Source organism: Sorex araneus, chromosome 1, assembly GCF_027595985.1.
Source record: "Sorex araneus isolate mSorAra2 chromosome 1, mSorAra2.pri, whole genome shotgun sequence".
Taxonomy (NCBI): Eukaryota; Metazoa; Chordata; class Mammalia; order Eulipotyphla; family Soricidae; genus Sorex; species Sorex araneus.
Window position 1 is genome coordinate 357,742,705 of NC_073302.1, and position 26,236 is coordinate 357,768,940.

The 26,236-nt window shown below is 46.3% G+C and overlaps 1 protein-coding gene across 5 annotated transcripts in view; it reads right to left on the reverse strand.

The window, feature by feature from the left end:
- Window positions 1–18,707, reverse strand: part of GLI3 (GLI family zinc finger 3) — a 292,704-nt gene extending 273,997 nt beyond the window's left edge. For 2 of the 5 annotated variants that reach the window (XM_055144113.1, XM_055144079.1), the window contains exons 1-2: window positions 18,030–18,167; window positions 4,260–4,424 (exon numbers count right to left, since the gene is read on the reverse strand). In XM_055144113.1, the coding sequence (XP_055000088.1) occupies window positions 4,260–4,383 (124 nt within the window). In that variant the 5' untranslated portion in view covers window positions 4,384–4,424; window positions 18,030–18,167. Of the gene's footprint in view, window positions 1–4,259; window positions 4,425–13,214; window positions 13,301–17,495; window positions 17,596–18,029; window positions 18,168–18,548 lie in introns of those variants that run through there. The other 3 variants (XM_055144085.1, XM_055144105.1, XM_055144095.1) reach the window with 3 other exon arrangements.
- Between the last annotated feature and the right edge of the window lie 7,529 nt (window positions 18,708–26,236).

Consider the following 26,236-nt stretch of genomic DNA (forward strand, 5'->3'; position numbering starts at 1 on the left):
GGGCCTCTGGGAAGGCTGAATCGTCACTCTGCTGAACAGATACGAAAGCCATAAAGTTAACTTGCCTGTACTCACCGCGAGTGTCGGTGCTGGATTCCCGTACCTGACAATGTGACATTTATTTATCTCATAGTCCATTCCATCCATGATGTGCCAGGAAATGGGATTGGACATTGTAAGGGACGAGCACCTAAAACACGCAGGATGTTATGAGCTGCTACCTCCCTCATCTGAGAAGGAGTCAGCAGACACTGTGCCCACTGACAGGGCAAGGAGCACTGAGGATCGGCTCAAAGGGATGCATGGTCTGTGGACAAGAGCCCCAGGTCACTACTGAGAGTACCCCTGAGCACCGTGGAACATACCCAAAAACAAACTAATAAGAAAGGTCAAGGAGACAAGTATGATAGCAAAGAATATCTCTCTCAACACCTTTATAGCAGTTACAGAATGATCTGAAGCCAAGAAGTATCAAAACCAAAAAGTAAAAAAAAAAAAAAAGTATCTCCTTACATATTTACTCACAGACTACTACACTTTCCTCTTGAAGAGTTTTTTTGTTCTTGTCTGCAACAAAGAACTTTTTTTTCTTTAAGCACTGAACAATTCTGTCTTTCTGAAAGAATCAAAGTGAATAGGTAATTTTGTCTCCGGTACTAATCTATCAACTTTGGTTTCTTATTGTATCACCATCAGGCTAATGACTTCTGCTTTCTACCACTTTTAAATAAGTTCCAAATAATGCTCAGGTCAGACTAAATATCTTCCAAGACCATTCTCTAGATACTTTTATCACTAGATTTTTTTCTTTTCTAAAGCCAAGTATTAGGTCAATGAGAAATATCATATTAGTGTCACCCCCCAAAAAAAGTCATAAGCCAAAAATGAAACCAAACACTCAAATAAGAAAAGTCAGTATTTGTGAGTCATTCTAGGAAATGAGATAGAACAATGAAAATACTAACATTGAAAGATCAAGATTTGTGAAAAGTTATTTATTTATAAAACACATATAGCTCAGAAAGTAATCAGTCCAGACCAGGCTGGCAATAGTTTGGTAAAGCATTACACTTATAATATTAACATATTATCAGATTTGGAGATTTAGCAGTAAACAATAACACCAACCACCTGAATGCAAACTTTACACGTGTATACCTTGTTATACACCAAAAAGATCACTTACATAGAAATATTCAGAAAACTGTACTTAAGTTACAGAAAACTGAAAATCTTCTGTTTTATTATTTTGTCAGCTTTAAACGAAATGAGCAGTGAAATGATCGCATTCAACATGTGGTCCTGGGCAGCCTGCAGAATGCTGTTCACAGAACTGAACGTCTCTTATGTCCCTCCCACAGAAGATTCAGGGGAGTTTTTCACTTTCATTCTTCATTTCATTGTTACAAAGCAGATGCTTACTTAATACACTGTTCAAGGTTTCTGAAACCTATCTTTGATTCTGTGTATTTGTGTTTAAACAAAACTCTGTATGAATGTTATTTTAGGAGTAGGCACTCAGCTGAGACAAGTAAGAAAACAGATCTGCAAGGACATGCTCTGGAATGTGCGTGGTTTGGCTGGGAGGCTCACAATCAGGAACAAATTGCAGTCAGAATGGCTGGAAAAGTTAATTAAGTCAACCTAAAACAGCACCAATAACGAAACATTTGGGGGGTTGCTTTCTATTTCAATCATGAAAATTATGGAGGGAGAAATACATAGACTGCACCCCTTTGATTCTTGGTGCTGGAATAATTTTCAATTGTCCATTTACAAATCTCGTAATTTCAGAGCTTTGTAAAGAAGGAGGCGCCTGGAATCAGTAGCAAATCAGAATGGCCTGCAAGAGCCACATGATTTTCATTTCCTTTTGGTGAAGAGCATGTCTGAAATGTTTGGTGGGGGCAGGCAGAGGGGGCAGCCACGAGCACAGAGCAGCACCCGCCACACACATTCCGAGGTCGGCCAGCCCAAGCGGAGCTGGAGCACGGGAGGAAGCTGGCGGCTGGTAGGTGCTTCCGGAACAAAGGGCTGAGCCCTCGGAGAGCACGACCCGGAGGGGCCGAGCGGGCACACGCCAGGCACCTGGGGCTGCAGACAGCCCCAGGAAACAGGCTGCTCCAATCACCAGCACTGCTACGTCGTAAAGCAGCCATTAAAAACATAAACATACAATTTTAAAAATTGTCTATGCTTTACTTTTGCGTGTCTTTCAGGTATCCGCTGGCTCCCAGGAGTGCAACCAGTTGGGCTGCAATCCAATCATTCTGACTGTACTTTGGTGGGGACTGTATGTTATTCCCAAGGAAAATGGGCTAAATCCACGAGAGGAAACAGGAGCATGGCCAAATGCGAGGATCTCAAGCCCACAGTGGTTCCAGCATGGACCCTCCACACCTGAGTGATGAGAGTTTGCCCAGTCAGTGGCCACCCGACAGGCCTTCTGAAGGGCACTGCTGCCAGGGCAAGGCTGAGGAGGGTAGGAGGGCAGCCTGGCTCAGGGCACCGCAATCCATGGTTAACTCAGCCTACAGGTCTACTTTGTGAATCACGACTGCTCCTCCACAGGCAAGTGTTCCCATGGCTCCTGGCTACCACAGGACCTTTATCATGACAGGTTCCAGTGGCTCAGCAGAGAAGGCCTCCCCGTGTGGAGGGCGGGGGTGTAGCAGGAGCAGCGGCAGCCTCGCCAGATCACTGCTATCACCGCTGACACTCACAGGATGGCAGGCTCCGAAGCTCCTACAAATGCCCCTGGGCTGGCCTGAGTTCTCACCCACCAATGCTCCTGCTCCTTCATGTCTCACCCCTGACCACCCAGTGCACGAGCCAGGAAGCAGACCGAGGCGCTGCCGTGGGAGTATGGTGCCCAGGTTAGTAAACTTCACACTGAGTTTTTGAATCAGCAACCTACATTCATATAAAGATTTGATGTCTGAAATAACAAATGGGTCTAATTTTAACAAATTCTAGGAAAAAGAAAGGAGGGTAACACGAGGCTTTTTGTAAGCTCAATTTAGTCCTGACGTGAGAGACAAAGGAACACAGGCATATTTTTACAAGTGCACAAAGTTGTCATTTTAACTCAGACATAACTACCTCCCTAAGGGTGAGTTCACAACTAGACCCATTAGCCCGTGCTTGGCCCCCGCCTTGTGTACTGCATGGTGTGTGCACATTCTCCCGCACGGACGGGGAGGCCACTGCAACACCCCAGCTCCCTCCGACTTCCCCAGGGCCAAGGAGAAGGGCCACTCTGACAGATTATCTGCCCTTAACCTGACAGCCCATAGTGGCAGGTACCTGCCAAAGGAGACTCGGCCTCCCAAGTGTCAGGCAATCTAGGGAAAGCCTTGAAACAAAATAGAAGCCCCCCAGAGAAATAAGGAGCAGGTGGACTTGTGTAAATCACTATGCCCAGAGACACCGTGTGGAAAAATGAGGAGCAGGACCCAGCTCATTCTTCCCAAGGGACAGCGAGGAAAGCCCAGGCTGACTATGAAACCCATAAAAGCAAAGGCCCTAATGACCTACAAGAGTGGAAAATCAGGAAAAGGAAGTGAAGATTCCATTAACCTATTCAATCTGTTTTTACCAGAGGGGATTCTGGAATTTATTTTCAATGCTCCATGCTTGAATTGAAATGCCTCTCAACACTTTGCTTAAAATATTTTTTTAAATACAGCATGAAGAAACAGTGGCTCTGTGTTATCTCTGCACACAATTAAGTAAATTAAAATTTCATACACCAGCTGTAAAACCTTGCATCAGATATATACGTTCCTTTAAAATCCTTCAATTTTAAAATACTACCATGGTCTACTTAAAGTTGGGAGAGGGAGAATTCCTGCCACTCATTTTGACACGGCAACTTTTGTGTTTTTTTTTTTTATAACAACCAGTAACAAATTATTCCACTAGTTCAGACTTTCCATGTGCAACGCAAAGTATTTTTGAACTTCTGCCAGGCTAATCAAGGTGATTTCCAAAATGCCCAAACAAGAAGTTCCTATAATAAATAACCTATCACATTTACATCTCAAATTAGAAAATTTGGAAGAAAATGGGCAATTTTGATGCCAAAACAGTGTACTGAAGCCTGCCCGCCCAGACCACTCCCCGCCCCATCCCATCTGCTTTTTTAGTCTCTCACAGAGTAGGTACTGGTCCAGGTGCAAATGCTTAATTCACAAGGAATGCAGAGAACATAGACACGTCTGGAGGCTTGGTTGCTGGTAATCCCCTCGGCTGCTCACCATTAGAAGTAGTGCTTGAGGCCACGGCTTTCTCACTGACATCTGTCCGAGAGGAGCACTTCACTATGGAGTTCTCAACTTTTTTCTTCTCAGTGGTCGTGGAGCTGTGTGACTGGGCGTCCATGGTGTCTTCTCATCACTTCAGCTCTCTGCTACCAGGAAGGCCTGAATCAAACAAACAGTGCCATCAGTTTCAAAGACAGATGGACGACATGACCATCTCACTCAGACGTCCGCTTGACCTAACATGGTATCACACATCATGGTATCGTGAAGCCTTAACAAATTCAAAATGTATAAGACTTTTCCTCAGAGAGCTTTTTGCGTCCTGAAGTTCTATTCACAAGCCAGACTGGCTTCACATGCCAAAGACAGAGAGACGGACCTGTCCATAAATGTGAGACATTTCCCAAATTCCTACTGGAAATGTGCTATTAAGTAACAGAAACATCTCAATTTTCAGCTGTGTTTATAGGGTGAATGCAAGTGCCATATAAACCATATCTACAAATGTTGCTACTGGTGGCCAGCTTTGTCAGAAGAGACATTAAGACTGCTTTCAAAAGCAGGAAAAGATTAAGTAGGAATTAATGTTTTGAAGCAGAGGTCTCCAAAATTATCTGTTCTACACCTCCCTCTTTTCAGAAGAAAACCACATCATGGATGGGAGACAGTTAGGGGGTCTGCTTAACCACCCCCCATACCCCTTCCCTCTTCAAAACCCAGCACCTCACTGCTTGAGTAGCAAGCACTGAATCCTCAGAACCCAGCTTTGAATGGCTTGACCCAGGTCCCATAAGCATTGTGTGGGCTCCTCCACTCAGAGGCCTCTGGAAACCTACCTTCTTCACATAAGCGAAAACAAAGGGGGGGGGGGTGTTGCAGGGAGTGGAGCAATAGCACAGCGGGTAGGAAGTGTGTCTTGCACGCATGGCTGGCCTGGTTCGATTCCCAGCATCCCATATGGTCCCCTGAGCACCACCAGGGGTAATTCCTGAGTGCAGAGCCAGGAGTAACCCCTGAGCATCACCAGGTGTGACCTCCCCCACCAAAAAAAGCATGGCCCAATTTTATCTGAGGCTATTTTTACCACATCCCTGGATCCTTCTGGTATTCCCCAGGGCACTGGAAAATCTAGCTTACTTTGGGAAATCTCAGAGTTTTGAAGTATGCCTGACAAAATCCAAGTCCAACTGAAAGTTCTGAATCAGAGTATAACTGAAGTTAAAGCAGTGATTTCTGCTTCCCTCACTACACAACTGAATTGGAATATGCCTCTTAATTCTACTTCGTTCAGTTAAACCACACTCTCCAGATTTCATTAAAACCTGAGAACATTCTTATTAACTTGCGTTATATTTTTAAAACAACAAAAGTAATGGAATATCATGCTCTGTATCCACAGAAAAAGTCAGAAGACTGCTGACAGCAAACACTGAGACCACTTTCTTTTTTTGGGGGGTCACACCCAGAGATGCACAGGGGCCACTCCTGGCTCTGCACTCAGGAATTACCCCTGGCAGTGCTCAGGGGACCTTATGGGATGCTGGGAATCGAACCCAGGTCGGCCGCGTGCAAGGCAAAAGCCCTACTCGCTATGCTATCGCTCCAGCCCCTGAGACCACTTTCAAAATATTAAAACTGCTGAACCAAGTCCAGTTACTGTATCCCTCACTACCTTCACTCATGTGATAATTGACCTAACTCATCCATCAATTTGCACTCTATTTGGTCCAAGAATTTTTTTTCACATCAGACTCTATACTTACAAAGGACACAAGAAAACAAGCAAACGTGCCTTCTTTAGCATGTTTTCTTCAAGTTATCAAGACTGCTTCAAACATGATGTTTCTTCATCATCTGCTTGTTTCCTACATTTAGCAGATACCACTGAGTTCAATCAAAACAATTAGAAAACCTAAATAAGTAACTGCTAAAAGAGGAAAGACTAGAAAGATTCTAAATTCCAGATGCAATCGTTTTAGACATCCTAACTCATATTTGCAAGGGAACTGCAAACTCTTCTTTAATGTACAAGAAATTCCCCTTCAGTAGAACTCAAGTGATTAGAACCCTAAGAGCTGGCATGGCCTCCTGGCTCAGCACCAGCCCTTCCTCTGCTTTTCCTTGATTATCCAGTATCACTGCCTGGAAAACACAATTATTTAAGAATGGCTTTCCTATAAGAAGCACGAAGTCAAATTTACATATCAATTGTAAGATCCACTCCAAACTCTGAAACCTCCCTCTCACTAGCTGACAGCTCTGAGGCCTCTCAGTGGGCGCAGAGCTCCCCAGGCAGAGCCCCAGCACCCATGGCCTTCTGCCCGGCTACCAGAATAGCACCTCCGGCTGTGCGCCTACTTCTCTGCGTCCCTACTTCTCTGGCAGACAAGAGACACACACAAGGAACTAAACCTTGAGGAGGAGTGAAGTTATATAAATACACTCACCCCAACAAACTACCCTTAAATTCAGAAGCACGCATTCAATATCAGAGGTTCAAAGGCCCTCCATGCTTTTTACTTATTTATTTTTTTTATAAACTCAGAAAATGGAACCTCAAGCAATTTTCGATGCCTTTTTGCTTTAACAATCTTGGAATTCTTTCATTATCCTTCCAAAACTGGTCCAAATTTTTGTTATTTTTTTTTTCTTTTGTTCTTTGGACCACACTCAGCAATGCTCAGAGCATCCTCTTGGTTTTGTGCTCAGGGATCACTCTTGGTGGGGCTGGGGGACGGAACCCGGTCGACCTTGTACCAGGCAAGTGTCCTCCCTGCTCTCCAGTATCCCTTTTGAAAGTACCCGGGAGAACAGCCCCACGCATGCACCGGACTGTTTTTCAGAAGACCCCAGACCCCCGGCAGGCAGACAGACAGATGTCTGTTTTGCCAGCAGGCTCCAGGAGGCTTGCACAGGCCGTTCCCCCATGCTCTTCAGTCTGTTGACTGGACAAACTAGTGAGGCTGATACACCAGGAAGGGCTGAATCCCACAGGCGCCAAACCCGCCCCAATTATGAAAATGAACTCTTCCTCTGAAATCTCCGCTGGTGGCCATTGCCCCTCCAGACTGGGACCTCCATTCAGACATGCCCCATGCTAGTTCTCGGCACTCAGACCCTGTTTATTTACTGAGTAAACTGATTTGGCAGTAAGCCCATATCCAGATGTCACCAGTGTACTCAGTCACAATCACTGCTGGGTTAGTCACATACATGTATTTTTTAATATCTAGTATTTCCCTGAAAACAGGTAAATTCAATGAAGACCAAAAGCTTTAACAAAAATATTTAATCAACATATTATGTTCTCAACTAGTTTGGATGAGCTGGAACTTGCTACATTCTAATGGTCTCCCTCAAAACACTGGTTAAATTAGGGTGCGGTTTACTCAGCTAAAAACATACCAGAAACAAAGTGATGGGGCAGGAGGGGGAAAGAAAAAGAAGGATGAGCATCTTGTTAAGACGGGTCTGCTGAGGAGAAGGAGTTAATTAATTAAGACCAGTGAGGAGCAGAGTCACCCAAGTTCCTTGACAAACTTGGTTTTTGTGGAGTTGGTTTCCCGGCCAAGCAAAGGATTTCATATTAACAAAGCAACCAAACTCTCCAAATACCCATCAGCACAGAGAAAGGATCAGTGAGAAGAGGTAAAGCCCCAGGCATGACTGAAATCACACTAATTAATGGTTTTGGAGAATACTAATTCCTACCCAGCCCCCCTGTGAAATGGATTTAAAAAGAAAAAAAAAGTCCTTGGTCACTCAAGAGTGTACCCCGTTCTTCTATTTTGACAACTTATTTTTGGATCTCATTAGTTAGTAACTAATTATTTTAAAGTGTGGTTTGTGCTTGGAACAGGGCTTACACATGGCAAGCTGCCAAGGCAGACAGCTGCTTCATGTATACCCTATAAATTATACCAGCTTATGTGCCCGATAACACACAACTCTGTCCCTGTCAGTTACACGCGGGAAAGTGCTAACCTGGTGACTTCCCCACCTCTGCGCATTCAGCAGGCTCGGGGGAGCGGGTGGGGTAGCAGCGGGTCTGCAGAGCCTGGCGCCTCCTCTGGGGCAGCCCCAGGGCCACCTGAGGCTGGGGATCTGGGCAGCTCGCCGCCAGAGCAAAGGGAGTCAGCCGCCGCCGCCGGCTCGCCGGCTCAGGAGAGTGCTGCCCGCGCTGGTCCGCAGACAGCCTGGGACAGTGAGCGGCTGGGGCAGACTAAGCCTGGTGAACTCAGGCGGCCCACCCTCCCAAGGACTCTGCAAAACAACACCCTGTCCGTCTCACTGCAGGACAGCACAGGGTCTTCACCGAACTATGTGCAGCACCACAGAACTCAGCGGCTCCCAAAGGACTTTCCTCCTTAGCTGCTGTGAACAGAGGCCAGGATGCAAAAGGTTAAGACAGACTGATGCCTCACTGTGTCCAGCGGAGGCTGGCCATCAGTGGGGTCCAATGTTCCTAACAACCAGAAGCTTCAAGCAGTAAACGCAAGAGAATGAGAAACTCGGGATTCTGGGAACTCTGCAAAGCTCGGCCCCTGCCTGGCAGGCTCTGCAGCTGGGAGCTCAGATGTACAGGAATGCCGCCAGTGTCTCCTGGACACACACTTGGACAAAGAAAGCATCAATGCTGAAAACCAATGGGGCAAAGTGATGTTCCAACGTATTAAACAACTTTCTGATGCAGAATGGAACAGGAGTTTAAAATCTGATCATCAATTCTTTGTGAATTCTTTGGGGACTAGTTAATCCCCAAATTCAGCTGGTGTAATTTTAAGTTACCTGAATCTGGGGTAATAAATTGTGTTGTGCCCGATAACACACAACTCTATCCCTGTAAGTTACACGCAGGAAAGTGCTAACCTGGTGACTTCCCCACCTCTGTGCATTCACCAGGCTGAGGGGGTCTGCAGAGCCTGGCCCTTCCTCCAGGCCCTGCCTCTCTCTCTGTCTCTCTGTCTCTCTCTCTCCCCCCCTCCCTCTCCCTCTCTCTCTGTCTCTCTGTTTCTATCTCTGTCTGTCTCTCTTTGTCTCTCTCTGTCTCTCTCTCTCTCTCTCCCTCTCTCCCCTTCCTCCTCCCCTTCCCCTTCCTCCTCCCCTTCCCCTTCCTCCTCTCCCTCCCCCCTCACTCCTAATAAAAGTAATCTGATCAGCTTCTGACAGGTCACCAACATCAGAGGTGAAGGCATTCCAGCAGACAGCTGAGACCTGAAGGCACCAGGCTTAGGCCCTGAATGAGAAATGGTTCCATGTAGCCTAGGGAACTATTGCTCAGGTGGAATAAGTCTTTCCTCCAGAGAAATGACATCTGCTCACAACTGTCCGTATATTTATAATCTGAAGAAACCAGCCTGGGGAGCCTTTGGGGGGGTTCCCTTTTTATCACTGAAGGGTAACATTACATTTCTCTTACATTTTATTGCAAACAGATTACTTGTAACTTTAAGATGCTTCTAGGGGCTGGAGTGATAGCACAGTGGGTAGGGTGTTAGCCTTGCACGCAGCCAACCCGGGTTTGAATCCCAGCATCCCGTATGGTGCCCTGAGCACTGCCAGGGGTGGTTCCTGAGTGCACAGCCAGGAGTAATCCCTATGCATCGCCAGGTGTGACCCAAAAAGAAAAAAAAAAAAGATGCTTCTAGTGACGTGCTTCTATGCACTCCAGAGATAAAAATCCCATTAGAACATTAATTAGGTAGGAACCACTGCACCTTTCTATGCCCTAAAACTCAGACTGGTTTGTTTTCTTGGGGCCACAACTGTGCTCAGGGATCCAGGAATCAAAGGAAGCCAGGTCAGCACATACAAGGCATGCGCTTAGCCAGCTGCACTCTATCCAGGCCCTGAAACACAGTTTTTAATCAAAATTAATCCTTTAGGAAGTAGCACAAATGAAGACTAATTTTAATTTTTCATCTATTATGAAAGTGAGAAAAACGTCTTGATTTCCAGTTAACAAACCTTAGAGCATTAATAAGGTTTCAGAACCACCATGCGTTCTACAGAACCTCTTAATAGATTTGTAATGTGGCTGATGTTTCCTTATGATCAAAATATCTTTCAGAATTTGAAATCAATTAGCTGTGCAGAGCCTCTGTGCCATACCAACAGTTCCCAGCCCTTCTGTGGCTTCTTTTGTCTTTCCTGGCCTGCACGGCCTTTATTTTCTGCAAGCAAAGCTCCACTTCATAACTTCTTAATTAAATCTTTATGAATCTTTAAACTGTAGTAGTTTAAAAGTACAATGGTTTTACCTTTACATATGATTTCCCCTAGCAATCGGGAAAGCTTAAAGCCTGAACTGCAAGTAAGAGAGCTGCTGTCTATTCAAGCTCACAAGCCAGCTGAGGAGGAGACGGAGCAGCCCCAAACCTGCTCTCTGCGCTTTCCATCTCCCTTTCCTGTGTCTCTGATGCATCTAATCTCAGATCAGCAGGAGTCATGAGAGACATCCCCAAATGGATTTTCTCTGAGGGGCTGGGATTGCTCTAAGGGGAAATCATGGTCTGGCTTTGGAGAAAATGAATTTGGTTTTAATAAATTAACTACACTTAAACTTTTAAGACACCCACATACTTAATTCCAACCAACCACTGAAAAGCTCTTTTGAAATGAAGGAATCATTATCATTACAGTTCAAATCACAAGCGACATTTTCTGTGCCAGGTTTACTTTTCTGCCCTCCTGGCTTTCTTGGCTGCCAATTACTTTAGGAGTAATATGGGGGGTAGAGAGGTCTCTATTTGATACCTGTTAGCATTTCTGAGTTTGATAAAGCTGAAAAATACCAGTGCAATGTTCCTTGCTTAGGTTTTGCAGAAATATTGTGTATAGCAGGTATGATTAAAGAAGGAGCCAATGTGGAGCAAACTGGCACCTCCACCTGGATCTGTCAACTTAACAGATACAGACAATCCCACAGAAAACAAGCTAAGTCAGTTATCAGCCTATATATCAGCTAAGCATAGAAAACTGTATTTCCCTTAAATATACATGTATCACAAAAACATCATAGTAGATCAGAGTTGTCCCTTTTCTCGCTTCACTGAGATTTAAAGTATTAAAAGTTTTCACACATTTTCAAAAAAAATGAAATCTAAAAGAATTTACCTCTAAGTTTTGGTTCCTAATATCTTGTGTGTGTTTGCCATCTAGCTAATGGAGTAGAGAACATGTGCTATGAAGAGTATTAGACCAACAGCAGTCGAGTGTTGTAAACCAACTATACACATCCCCAAGGTACATAGTGCAAACTTGGGCATGAAATAAATTTTATTCTTTAGTTTTAAACCCGTGATTCCTGAATCCTAATTGCAATATTAAAAGTAAATGTTTCTAAATATAAAGATTTCTAAGTTTACTAAACGAAAAGAATCTCCCCCCGCCCCCACCCCGTCCATTTAGCTTATACATTTTGCATACTCACACATAAAATTCTGCAGCAGTCTAATTTCTCTCTTTCTTTCTTTTTGCTGGAGGTGGGGGGTTGGCCCACACCAGCAGTGCTCAGGGCCTACTCCTGGGTCTGTGCTTTATGGTCACCTCTGGCAGGTTCTGATGATATGGGGAACCAGGGATCGAACCTGGGTCAGTCACATGCAAAGCAAATGCCCTACCCACTGTACCATGGCTCCGGACTGCACCAGTCTTCACGGCTTTTATTTGTTTTAAAGAAAGTAGGATGATCATACTCTCTTTTAATTTTTTTAAATTTTCATATTGAATCAGAGTGAGATACAGTTACAAGGCTGGTTGTTCTTCAAGGTTTCAGTCATATAATGTGCCACATCCATCCCTTCACCAGTGTACATTTCCCACTACAAATGTCCCTAGTTCCCCCATACCAACACCCAGGCACTTTCTTACCTGTCTCGGTCTCTCTGTCTCTGTCTCTCTCTCCCTCTCTCACTCCCTCTCTCTCTCTGCCCCAACCCCTCATTTTCTTGCTTTCTTCTCTCTCTCTCTCTCTCTCTCTCTCTCTCTCTCTCTCTCTCTCTCTCTCTCTCTCTCTCTCTCTCTCTCTCTCCCTCCCCCCTTCTCTCCCTCCCTCTCACTCTCTCCCTCCTCCTCAGCCCCCCTCCCCCAATCATGTACAAACTGCTGGTGTGAGCTATGCCAGCACACACAGGCTCCGAGTGAAATGCCTTGGTATGGAATTTCCTTTTACATCTTTTTACATCCATAATCCAAACAACAGACTTTGTCGTGAAGTATGGCCTGGCCCACACTTCTGCTCCCTTCATGCAGATTCCCACACATCTGAATTTATTAAGGTTTCATTCTTCACTGCTGGCTAAGGTTGCTCTACATGCAGAAAATACTCTTGGGACTAGCTTATTCTTTTTAAAAGATCACAAATTAAATCAATAAAACAATCCAACCGGCTCTTTCCCTCATTATTTTAATTTGAGAGCCAGTCTTTATCTAAATTGTGAGTTTTCCGAATCTTGTAGAAATCAATGCTTTGTATGTAAGGCACTCTGGAGAATTGTCCTTTACGGACTCTATAAAGAAGTCAAATTTCCTGAGGCTGGAAACTTCTACATGGCGAGAAGCAAATCAGATGTCACATGGCATTTCAAAAGCGTTTCAGAGAACAGATATTTAAGTAAAATTGTACTTCTCCGCACTAATTAATTCGTGACCTAAAAGATCACTCAACTACACATACACACACATATTGCACTCCATCATATACACCCTTTCACACACACACACCCAACCCCCTCCCCCCCATACACACAAAGTCCCACTGTTTCAGACCAGCAAGCAAGCAAGCAATCCAATTTACTGCAGGTACAATTTATATGGACAGTGCATGCCACAACAAAACCAGTATGCCAACAAGGCCCATAAGAAAGTTTACCCTAAATCTCTGGAAAGGAGCTTTAAAAGAAAGCAAGGATTACAGTCAGTCAGCTAGAAGGTAGGGAGGGAACTCACCTCCAGCCCAGCCAAGCGGAAATCATAGCAGTAATTCTACAAGTCGACAGAGCACACTTTCAAAGCTGTAATGGTGTGAAGAAGTGCGGGCAGCATGGCCTGAAGGCAGCGCTAATACACTGATGACTAATGGCTGGGCTGGGCAGACAATGAATTTGGGGCTTGAAAACTAACAGAAACCATGCAGTACTTTGACAAATGGGCTTTCACAATTTCATTCATTGAATAACCTTTAAGCACAAAATTGGCTCAAATTCTCCTGGGAATTATATGACATGTTATTGGGGGATGATGTAAGTATTTTCTTTTTTAATTATGACTTATGCAAAACGGAAAAGCACTGTATATGAGGACTCAGCCATATAAACTACAGATGCAGATGTGGAACTCAACACAATATTGCCTTTCAGGAGTCCCCCCTCCCCACCCTGCAAAAGGTTCCAGCACCACCTTATTAACTACGTAATGGCTTGTTCATTCAGTTTCTTTAGAAAGTTATAGGTTTTTCTGGAACATTTTGTCGGGTTGAAATATAGACACAAAAGAACTAAAAAAACATTCTCTCAATAAAAAAAATTTTAACACTAAAAACGGTCAAATTTTGGGGAAGAGGAAAGGCTAATTTTCACGGACCAATATTGTGTCTTAAGACAATTGAGACAGCACATACTTTGCAATCAATTGCACTTACACTTTTAAAATCCATCCACTTTCTCCTAAACTACTTACCTCCCTCATTACAGAGAGTAAAGCTAGCCCTTTGACTTGAAAATAATAATTTTGGCACCATTTGAAAAGGATGAAATATCTGAAGTATATCTAAATTAGCAAACATCACTTAGTCCAGACAGCATTGCCCTTAGCAGCTCCTAAAATTTTAAGAAAAGGATCTTAGAACAGGAAGCTTAGTGAGCTCATAAAACTGTTGCTGGAGCCAGGAACACATAGCATATTTAATCTGCAAACTGTGAGAGTCTACAGTGATTTCAGGAAGATCTGAGGCATGCCCTCAAGGTTTGCTGGGATCTGGGATTAGGGGGTTGATAAAGAACCTTTCCTGCCCATGGACATGTTTTTCTTCTGCAGTTAAACACAAATGCATAGAGACACTTGACTGCTGCCTGCGTTGCTGCTCAAGTTCTATGAAAGCTTTGCAGCTCTTTTTGCTGTCAATATATCAAAGTTTTAAAAAAATCATCAAAGTGTGAAATTTCATTTAAAGTCTTCCCCAGTCTACAGCTCTATTTCACAGGCCCATCAAATAAAAGTAAAAGATGAAAAATACACTGAAAGTACTTGAAAAAGTTTGCAGCTCGTACCTTTCTTGCCGTTGTTTATTGTCTCCCTTTATTTGTTTTGGAATAAAATTAATCTATTTTCCCCTAGAAAAACAACATTAAGTGAAAGGCTGCATTTTCTACTAATATTTAATGAAAAGACAACCTGAAATGACCACGCATTTTTTTGCTAACAAACTTAAAACCACACACACACACACACACACACACACACAAACACACTGAACTCTTCTATAGCCAACTCAGCCTTTTAATTGCCTTTCATGATATAAACTGGCAGAAAATTTCTTGAATCTTCCAAAACAAATCAGACCGACTCTAGAATATGAATGCCAGAAAAACTAAAACCACCTTCAAAGAAATCTTTAGCTGGGGATTTACAACAATTGCATGAAGAAGAAAAGTCTGACTTTTAAGATAATCTTCTATAGTCTAAAAGCATTAACATTCCATTACTAAGGTTTTCTTGAGGATTTCATGACTCATTGATTCACTTTTCCTTCAAGACTGCCTTTTCTTAGCATATTTCTGTCTCCATAGAAGTGACTGCATGTAACAATGATCGCTAAATTGCTTCCTTCATAAACTCCCAAATCTTATCCTCAAGAAGAGGGAGAAGGGTTCTAGAATATGGATCTCTTTCCAGCTAAGACATGAGAATTCTTGAAATCCTTCCAGATGCAGGTGACTAAGAAAACTGGCCTGGCAAAAAAGGAGGTTCAACTTCTAGGCTTGGACATCAAATTGATAAATTAATGACTCCTCTTTAAATAAATAAGTAATGAAATAGCTCAACAGAATCATTTTTCATTAATACTGAATATTTTTTCATTTTTGTTTGAGGACCTTCACATTTTTATTGTCTAACTTCATAAGTTAGACAATAAAAATGTGTTTCTATCAGACTTCACTCAAGAAAAAAACAAATACATTAGAGGGATGCTAGATTGGTGATATCTGAGTTATGCCTACTAGCCTGTAATAATAATACAAACTCTAACTTTGAAAGTGATCTGTGTGTGTGTTTGTGTGAAATCTCACACTAGACTCATTCAGACACCTTGCACCAAAGCTTCCCAAGGCTGACTTTAAGAATTATATACCCTGAAAGGATCACCCCTTAGGCGAGGAATTTCTAATTAGCTTTTAGTATAAAATAAACTCTCTTCCCTCTGAAAGTATGAGATTACAACTGATTCAGATGTTATTTCAGACTTGCCTATAGTCTAACTGCCTAAAGTGTTTGTATGCTAGGTTGTTAAAACCAGTATTTTCTAACATAAACAAATTCTTTAGCTACTTCACACAGTTTACATTGTTAAAACCAATCTCCACTGCTTGAATTCTACCACTGAAATTCTGTTCTGCGTTTGAAAAAAAATAGATTTTGAGGCTATTTCACTTTAAAACACAGCATTTCCTCCTTCAAAATAATCTTGACACATGTAATTAAGAAACTGTCAGACTATTATTAATTTTTAATTTAAAACCTAAATGAAATAATTACAGAAATCAATCAATAAGGCACCTATTCAAATTACAGAGCAATTACATAAATACTCAAAATTAATACTTCAGGCCAATTCGTGAAGATTTTGGCCAGTCCTAGGCGAAGACCTCAAGCAGCGCGGTACTGCTAAGCGGGTGGGGCAGAGGCGGCGAGCCTGGTAAGAGCTCCCGCTGAAGCTGGTTTAAATGAGATCGTTTCAGTGGGCCAGAGGCCCCCCACCAGCCAGGCCAATGCACTAAACTGGAACTCTTTTTTTAAAGTTAATTTATTTCCACCAGACACATATTTCAGGGATCTAACCAAAAAAAGAAAAAAAAATGGCCTCCTCTAAAATCTGTACCCAAAGAAAAAACTCTCACGGAGGGACAGAATCTAATTACTGTGGATTCCCAGCACAGTACTGTGCCAGGCCTAATTGGGGCGCGGGGTGCTGAGAGGAAAAGCAGCGGCCGAAGGAAAGCCCGCGTGCACGGCCGGCGCGGCGGCCCTCCGGCTCGGAGACGCGGACAGTCCATCACTGCAAACTGAAATGGCAGCTGGAAAATGTGGAACAGCTGGCAGAGAGCTGGGAGAAAATGTTTTACATAAATATATGTCCACAGAAACTGGCAGAAGGCCACGGGCACCGTACTCCAGGCCAAAACCTCCCCGGAGCTGCGCCCCAGGGTGATGAGAAGTCGGGGGGCAGGCGGGGCGGCGGAGGGGCCACCCCGTAATCCCCTGCCCGCTTCGGCCAGCCGGCGTCTCCCGCGAGGGGCAGCGGGGCCGCGGCGCGGAGCGCGGGCAGGACCGGGCCGGGCGCCGAGCAGGCGCTTCCAAGTCTGCACAAACTCCACAAGTTGGTGTCAAGGCTGACTCCGCCGCGCGGGAGAGCGGCTGTCCGTGCGCAGCCCTGCCCAGGCCCGCGCCCCGCAGCCCCGCAGGCTCCACTTCTCCGTCCCCCCGCCGCGCGCGCGCGCGTGTGTACGTGTGCGTGTGTGTGTGTGCGCGTGTGTATGTGTGTGTGCGCGCGCGCGTGTATGTGAGTGCGCGTGTGTATGTGTGTGAGCGCGCGTGTGTGTTTGTGTGCGCGCGCGTGAGTGTGTGTGAGTGTATCTGTGTGTGCATGTGCGTGTCTGTGTACGCGTGTGTGCGTGTGTCTGTGTGTATGTGTGTCTCTGTGTGTGCGTGTGTCTGTGTGTGTACGCGTGTGTGTACAATGTGTGTTTCTAAGTGCGTGCGCGCGTCCTCCTGGAAAGGAAATTAAAGAGTCGCAGCTCACACACAGCTGGACCAACTTTCACTTTCCGCGTCTTGGCGCGCTGGCCGCGGCGTCCCCGGGCAGCCCTGCAGAGAGGGCGCGGGGCGAGCTCGGCGGCCCAGGCCTTTCCAGGCTCCGCGGGGTCGGCTGGGGACCCCCCGTGCGCCGGGAGGCCCGGGCCCAGCGCGGGGCGGGTGGGCGCCGCGGAACAAAGAACTTCGGGCGGGACGTACCTGCGGCGGCGGCGGCGGGTCCCGGGCGCCCGAGACCCGCGTGAGGCGGGCGGCCTGGCTCCCGCTGGGCTCCCGGGCCGGGGGCGCCGGCACCCCGGGGCCCGTGTAACCCGATCCGCGCTGACTCACCCCCTGAGTGACAGTTTGGACTCAGCCCCCCGCGGGAGGGCGGGGCGGGGGAGAAAGCCCGCCGGCCCGGCCCGGCCCGCGCCCCTCAGCGCCCCGCGCCCCGAGCCCCGGCCCCGTCGTCCCGCCCGCGCCCCGCGCCCCGGCCCCGCCGTCCCGCCCGCGCCCCGCGCCCCGCGCCCCGGCCCCGACGTCCCGCCCGCGTCCCGCGCCCCGGCCCCGCTGTCCCGCCCGCCCCCGGCCCGGGCCCCGCTGTCCCGCTCGCGCCCCGCGCCCCTGCCTCGGTCCCGGCCCCGGCCCCGGCCCCGCCGTCCCGCCCGCGCCCGGCCCCAGCCTCGCCGTCCCGCGCCCCAAGTTGGCGCACGGGCTCCCGCCGAGTTGGGAAACTTGCCGCGCCGCCCGCCTTACTTTGGAGGCTGCTCGCTCGGCCCGCGGCGCCCACGGCCCGCGCTTCCCCGGCCGCCCGCTGCCCGCGCCGGGCGCGGCTCCCAGCGGCGAGGAGGCGGCGCGGGGGACCAGGGGCTGGCGCAGACACATCCACGCCCGCTCCTCCTCTTCCCCCTCCGTGACCCCGAGCCCGCGGCCCGCCAGGCCCCACCCACCCGGCGCGGGAAGGGGGCCCCGGGTGATGTCACGCGCGCCCTCGGGGCCCGGCGCCCCCGCGCCCCGCGCTGGCCACGCCCGCTCCGTCGGCGCCCCCCGCCTGCTCGCGCCCCTTTCTTCCGCCCAGGCCTGGCGGAGCGCAGCCCCCCTCGGCCCGGGCCGCGGCCCTGGAGTCCCGCTCCGGGGGATGCTGCGCCGCAGTGGGGCTTCGGCGCCTACGGCCCCGGAGACCCGGGGACGTGGGGCACGGGAACAAAGACCCGGGGCTCAGGCCCGAACTCCCGCACGGAGTCGCCCTCCGGGACGCAAGTTCCCGCTTGGTACCTGGCGGCTTTCCGCAGCCCGTCCCCGCCACGGAGCCGCTGCAGCGCACTGCTTCTCCGGGTTCCCCGGGACCTCGAGCCTGAAGCCGGGCTTTCCGGGCCAAGGGAACCGAACCGGGGCTAAGTGAGAAAAGCAACGCCCGGTGGCATTCCCAGCTCCGCTCTTCCTCTGGCCGAGCCCTCCACTCTCCCCAGAAACGCCTGAGCTCCGGGTGCACTTGTGTTGACTCACCCAGGCTTCTCGACTGAAGGAAGGGAGTGGGTGGATGAGTGATTAGCTGTTACAATTTGAAGCGCGCTCCGAGCTTCGCGTCCTTACCTGGGGCTTTTAAACGGAACCCCGGGGTAGGATTCATCGTTTGTTTCCTGGGACTTGTTGCACGTCTCAAAGAGGCTAGAAAAGCGGACCCTAGCTTAAGCATTCCTGGCGGGAGCAGGGGGAGGGCCTTTTAAACCTTTTTTTTTTTTTTTCCTCACCGTATTTTGTTTTCATCCACTTCATTCTTCCCACATCTGAGGTCGAAGGGTAGTGGTCCAGGCTTCCCCTCACGAATTGGCCTGGGTCCAGGAAGACTCTATGACCCTCAGAGAATGACCTTTCCCTCCGCGGGATGTCGATGGGAAAACCAGGTGGAGATCTCAAGGTTTGTGGGGTTGCAGTAAGATAACGCACGGGCTAGCAGAAAGGGACGCAAATGTGAGGACTGTTGGTCACAATTCTCGTGCAATAGGAAAGATGTGAAGAATCTCTTTCCCAAATATAGTCCAACATCACAGTTTTTTTAAATTCAAGTTACTGCTTCTGTTTTAATCAAGTGGATGCAAATAATAAGTTTTGATAGTCTACTGTTTCTGTTCACCCAATGGCAAAGATGAATAAATAAAAAGAAGAAAGACATCCAATAAATCAGCAACTGGAAAAAAAATAGGTATTTAGGCTTTTACTTAAAAGTCTTTTAGCACATTTTGGATCATGAAGACCTTGATTTTTAGTGTTAAAAGACAAGAACAAAGAAATGCAACTAATCTTTTCTCTTGTGCCCTTCAGAATAGCTTTTTTTTTTAGGAGAAATAATGCTGTTGTTTCCTTTGTGTTGATATTTCTTCACTCAAATTCTTGGCAGAAACTAACAACTCTCTGCTGTAGTGGTAAACAAATATGTAAGTAGTCACATTTTTGCAGAAACGGCAGAGGTTAAGAAATATGGATTGCCTTTGAGTAAGTTAAACAATGGCTTATACTGTTGTGACTTTCAATATGTTTCAACACAAAACTTTTTCCAAATGAGATCTTTATTCTTTTTCGTCTCAGTTCTGGAGTGTAGACATCTAAAATCAATGTCTAGGCAGGTCCATGCTCACCTTGAAAGCTCTATAGGAAGCATCTGTGTCTCCCCAGTGGTGGCCCTAGACTCTATGCATCTTCACTGTCAGAAGCCACTGATTCCTTAGCTTGCAGCGGCTTCTCTCCATTCTCCCTCAGTCACTTGCCTTCCTTTGGGTGCCCTCTCCTGAGTAAGACCCACTGATATTAGTGTCCTTATCTTAACTAAGTTTACCTACAGCCACTTCATTTTTCAATCAGATCACATTCTATTTGGGGACTTAGAACTTCAACGTGTATTTTTGGAGTGGTCACAGTTCAATTTCTTAGACACTGGAAGAGAAAGAGGAGCATGAAGATTTGCAGTTGTGAGGACAAAGGATAATCCTGCTGTCCAGCTGCACAGGCTCCTCCACGATTTGCCCTGTTGTCTCTGCCATATATCAGCATTGGTCAACATAGGGCCCCACCTGCAAAGAACACCGATGAAAATCCTGTCACTGGGGGCCACGACACAAGAGCAGGAGGTCAGTAGGATGGGGCCCCTAGGAAAGACAAAGATCAGCAGAGGACGGTGTGGGAAAGCCTGCGAGCCCTGATGTCCATGGCCACTGTTCTTGTCATCGATGACCATCCCAGCTCTTCATTTCTGTGCATAGTTGCACTTAATACTTGGGAACCTCCAAGGGGATTTTTTATGTGTAGTGACAAATTTCTAGCTGCAAATGGCAAGTTTCCAACTCATATTGACCTAAGTTAAATTTAAAAGTGGAGGTTTCAGAGACTGAAAGTTCAGAAGTATGTAATAGGCTTTTAGCAAAACAAGATCCAGGGGCTGGAATAATGTCGATTCTGCTTAAGCTTAGATTCTCTCTAAGCATGGTTTTATTCCCATTTCATGCAAACCTTCTTTGGGCAGCAAAGGAAGAAAGGGACCCTGAGACAGGCAGCTACATTCTGCTTCATCGTACTGCCTTTTGCTTCCTCCCAAAGTAAGCATCAAGAGATACAACACTATTCTTGGCCAGGCAATAGATAAGTGGGAGCCAGGTGAGCATTTTAAAAATTGTTGTTATATCACTGTGATATGCCAACTTGCTCATAATATAGTTATCTCAGTTCTTGAATATTCCACACCAATTCCACCACCAGTCTGCCCTTCACTCTATCAATGTCTATAGATTCCCACCTGCTACCCCAGCCTGCCCTTTTAGCAGGCACAAACAAATGGGCTTCATGTTGTTTGTTACAACATGAAGGCAGATAGAATTATCGACAATTAGATCACTGCAAGTCAATCTGTGATAATTGTTAAATTTCACTATGATTTTACTGAAGTCACTGAGGATTTACTGAACTGGTTGCTGCTAGTTGAGGCTTCTGTGTTTCTCTCTTCAAGCTCACTCACTGAGCTTGATGGTCTTTATGCAACTTTCCCATCAGATTTGTAGTGCTCCTGCTGAGCCGACAGTACTATGAAATGTGGAGGTGTTGTGCAACTGTGTATGCAGCTGAGGTGAGGATCTATAAAGTGGGAACAATTTGGTGGCTTGACAGCTTGATGAGGTTCAGTTGTGGAATTGGGCCATCTCTGTGGATTAGGTGGTGGCTGTGGGCTGCTGTACCTTCAAAAAGAAAGCAGAATCCGCCTGCTCCCATTCTGAGAAGGCTTCAGAGTTCTTGGCCTGGACCAATCTACCTGGGAAGGTTCTGTGGCTTCATGTTCTCCTTGAGGTTAGTTGTGGAATGGAGCTGCTTCTCTGCAGGCAAGATAGCAAGCATCCCAGGTCAATGTTTAACACAATATGTGTCCTTTATAAAGTCAAAATTTATGGCAACCATTTGCTTCCTCTTTGGGGGGATGCAAGGAGGCACCCCTGTAATGCAATGGTCAGGGGTTACCCCTGTCTATACACTCAGGCATTACTCCTTGCAGTGCTCAGGGACCATATGGGATGCCAGGAATGGAACTCAGGTCAAACAAATGCAAGGCAAATGCCTTACCTATGTACTAGTCTCTGGTCCCTGCCCCTCCTTCCCCCACCCTTTTTCAGAACTGGAGATCAAACCAGGCCCTTATACATGCAAAATATGCACTCTATCATTGAGCTACCTCAGCCTCTGTGTTCTTCTTCTTTGCCCTTTGCTTCAGTTGCCTTTCACAGATACCTCCTCCTGGGAGGTGATGCAAGGCATCCCCCTCACACTGAATTCACAACACATCCAATACTACATTCGAAGAAGTATTCTCTTGCTCAATAGTTAGAAATTGATCCCAGGACTCTTAATAAGTTAGTTACTATGCAGTTTTGATCTGGGAACAACTCTGATTCCCTTAGAAATTACTTTCTTTTAGGGACTAATACTTCTTGATTCAGGTATGCAAATCTAGGTGAAGGTTCTCATGGTGCCAATATAAACAGTAACATCACCCTGTGTATGTGTGTATGTAGTGAGCCCAGTCTTGTGCCAAAAATGGAATTTTTAATGTCTATTCTGTATGTCTTTCAAAAGTTTATCAGCATCATTTAAGATTTTTCTAACTTAAAGATTACCATTTGGAAAAAACGACAGTAGTTTATTGTATTAGCTGCATGTGAGAAGAAGCCTGTAGGATAACATTGGTTTGTCCTTTCTCCCTTGTCACAGGGAGCTTAGGTTTACCGGGTTACACCCATCACAGTGCTCCCGAGTCACTCCCATTCCTCTCTGTTTATCTGTAACCTCTTCTCTGTGCTCTCCTCCCCAACCAGTTAATCACCCTTTTCTCCTAATCAGATTCTATTAACTTGTAAGGTCAGACCCTTCTAAGGACAGTTGACATGTATTCATGAGTGAAATATTGCATTTCTCAGGCAGCTCAGATAGACAAGGGAACACCAAGTAAAGTGTGGTTGGAGGACCTGCTCGGGATGGGAGATGTGTGCTGAAAGTAGACTATAGATTGAACATGATGTCCACTCAATACCTCTATTGCAAACCACAACACCCCAAAGGAGAGCGAGAACAAAAAGGAATGCCCTGCCACAAAGGCGGGGGTTGGGGGAGTGGGGGGATAGGATGAGGGGTTGGAGGGATACTGGGATCATCGATGCTGGAGAATGGACACTGGTGGAGGGATGGGTACTCGATCAGTGTATGACTGAAACACAAGCACAGAAATATGTAAATCTGTAACTGTACCCTCACAGCGATTCACTGATCATCATCATCATCATCCCATTGATCGTTGGTTTTCTCGAGCGGTCTCAGTAATGTCTCCATTTGTCCTAGCCCTGAGATTTTAGAAGCCCTTCTTTACTTGTCCTTTCCAACGGTGCCACATTGAAGGCTCTTTCAGGGTCAGGGGAATGAGACCCATCATTGTTACTGGTTTTGCCATATGAATACGTCACGGGGAGCTTGCCAGGCTCTCTCACACGGATTCACTAATAAAAAAATAATAAATTTTAAAAAAAGAAATATTACTTTCTTCTTTCCTTATGCCTCTTGCATGGTTCACTTTAAAGCAATGTCCTTTTAGTATAGACACAGGAAGACCGTTAATATTATGCTTTTGCAACTTGGGAGTTAATTGATTCAGAATAATTTTCACTCTTGGGCATCTGCTTTCTTGAATTAAGCCTCAGTTGCCCTTAGTTCCTAGCACTCCAAAAACAGGGTCCCAACAAGGGACTGGATGGACTCATGGCAAGTTGTGAGCTACTCTGTCATCAATTTAGGTCAGGCCAAAACGCCATGATACTTAACTGAAAGTTAAGAGCATGGACATAGACAAATTCTGTCATGATCCAAAGAGTAACAACTGGACAAGGACCCTGCTGGGGTTTGGAAGACTAACCTGGCTTGAGGACTGTGGTCTGGAACATATAGTGAGATGTCCTTAGGAAGAACCAAACTTTAAGTTTGATATATCTCTTACTGTGCTCATACATAATGACATTGGTAGGAATATTAGAAGTAAATTTACTACAACTATTTAAGTAGATTACTAGCTGAGGTGGGCTGGAATGATAGCACAGCAAGGGTGTTTGCCTGCATGTGGCCGACCAGGGATCAATTCCTTCGTCCCTCTCAGAGAGCCTGGCAAGCTACCGAGAGTATCCTGCCTGCACAGCAGAGCCTGGCAAGCTACCCATGGCGTATTCGGTATGCCAAAAACAGTAACAACAAATCTCACAATGGAGATGTTACTGGTGCCTACTCGAGCAAATCGATGAACAACAAGATGACAGTGACAGTGTTACAGTGCTACTAGCTGAGGACTGGAGCTATAGCACAGCAGGTAGGGTGTTTGCCTTGCATGCAGCCAATCTGGGTTCGATTCTCCCTCTTGGAGAGCCGGGCAAGCTTCTGAAAGTTTCCCGCCTGCACAGCAGAGCCTGGCAAGCTACCCATGGCGTATTTGATATGCCAAATACAGTAATAACAAGTCTCACAAGGGAGATAATTACTGGTGCCTGCTCAAGCAAATTGATGAATGGGATGACAATGCAACAGTGCTACTAGCTGAGGAAAGAAGAAAGCAACACACCCTGAATGGAATCCCACCCTTGAGCGGATCTCCTAGTAATCTGGAGTAATCTCCTTAGATGAGATTTTGTCCTTGAGTTAATCGCTTGGAGGAATGGCTTTACCTCTCTTTGTTGTTTGTTGATGTTCAACCCCACCTTTGTATCCCTACCCTACGTGATTGCTATATAAACTAAGACTGTAAGAGTGGGCTGCGGGGGGGATCCAGAGAGAGAATCAGAAGGAGAATCAGAGGAGAATGGAGAGGAGATTGGAATAAACTGCAACTTACCCCAACCATCCTGGCCCTCCTTCTTTCCTTCGCCTGCCCATCGCCATTGGCCTCTCCGGGGTGGGGGAAGCAGCATGGCCTTTTATATTTTATTTTTTGAATATACACAAAGCCCAAAACAATTATCTTCTTGTATCCACACTAACCAACACTGTAATTCGCTTGCCCCCTAAATGGAAACAACTGCTAATCTCCAGAAGGCTAAAGGTCAGACCAGAAGGCTGATCTCCTCTAGCCAGGGATATATTTTTTGGCCGGGGAGTGGGGGGTTAGGAAGTGGGGCACAACTGGCATGCTCAGGGGTTACTCCTGGCTCTGCACTCAGGAATTACTCTATATGGGGTTCTGGGGATCCAACTGGAGCTGAATGCATGAGAGGCAAGCATCCAACCGGCTGTACTATGACTCCGGCCCCTGGTCAGGAGTACAAGAAGAATTTATTTCCCCAGCCAAAGCTCAGGCTCCAGATCCCAGTTTACTCAAGTCATTTTTCTGTCTTACTCATCCTTCCATTCTATTTTGCTTCATTCTGGCCCCACCTATGATAAGACACTATCACTGTATCACTGTCATCCCATTGTTCGTCAATTTACTCGAAAGTGCACCAGTAACATCTCTATTACACTCAGCCCTGAGTTTTAGCAGCCTCTCCTTACTTCTCTTTCCCAACGATTGGAGGCTCTTTTAGGGTCAGGGGAATGAGACCTATCGTTACTGTTTTTGGCATATCGAATACGCCACAGGTAGCTTGCCAGGCTCTGCAGCGCAGACAGGAGGGATACTCTCAGTAGCTTGCCGGGCTCTCTGAGAGGTATATATGTATAGCCTATATATACATAGCCTATATATATATAGGCTCTCCCGTGCGGGAAATAGACTCTTGGTAGCTTGTCAGGTTCTCCAAGAGGGAGAACAAGGCTTTTAGATGTTCCACGGCCACTTTGCAGCCACGTGCTTCCGGGAGCTTGGTTTTATAGTCTCTGGATGTTGGCTGTTGGTGGGATTACATGGCACCAGGGGCAGTTTGTGGGTGTGGCTTCCAAGCTACTGGAAAATAGGGGGTCTGGGTGGAGAAGGCCCAGTCCCAATCCGAGCAGGCTTGGAGATCTCAGCCCTGGGTCCCGAACACCTGAGTTCCTTTACAGGTCCCTCATGCTGAGGCTCGTTGGAATGTGTGGAGAGTGGCCTTGAGCATGGCTGTGGCTGGGTTCCGGAGGTCTTCAAATGTCAAGGCTCTGCTTGGGGTGGGGCTTGATAATACAAGCATTAAGATAAGATAAAATAAGATAAGACATTAGGAAGGGGAAGGATCATGCAGAGGAGAGGAGAATGGGCATCCACCTTCCACCTCTACTAATGGAAATTCTGATTGCATGGTAATATAATATCCCAGGCAGATACTTAAGGGTCAAGATCCAAAGAACTTATGGACATTGGTGGTATTATTAACATCACAATGGACTTGGACTTATATATACCCACCCTATTCAGGAAAATTCTACATACTGGACAAGACAGAGCTTGGACTGTTCCCCTTCCTCTGACCTCCCAGTTTCCTGAA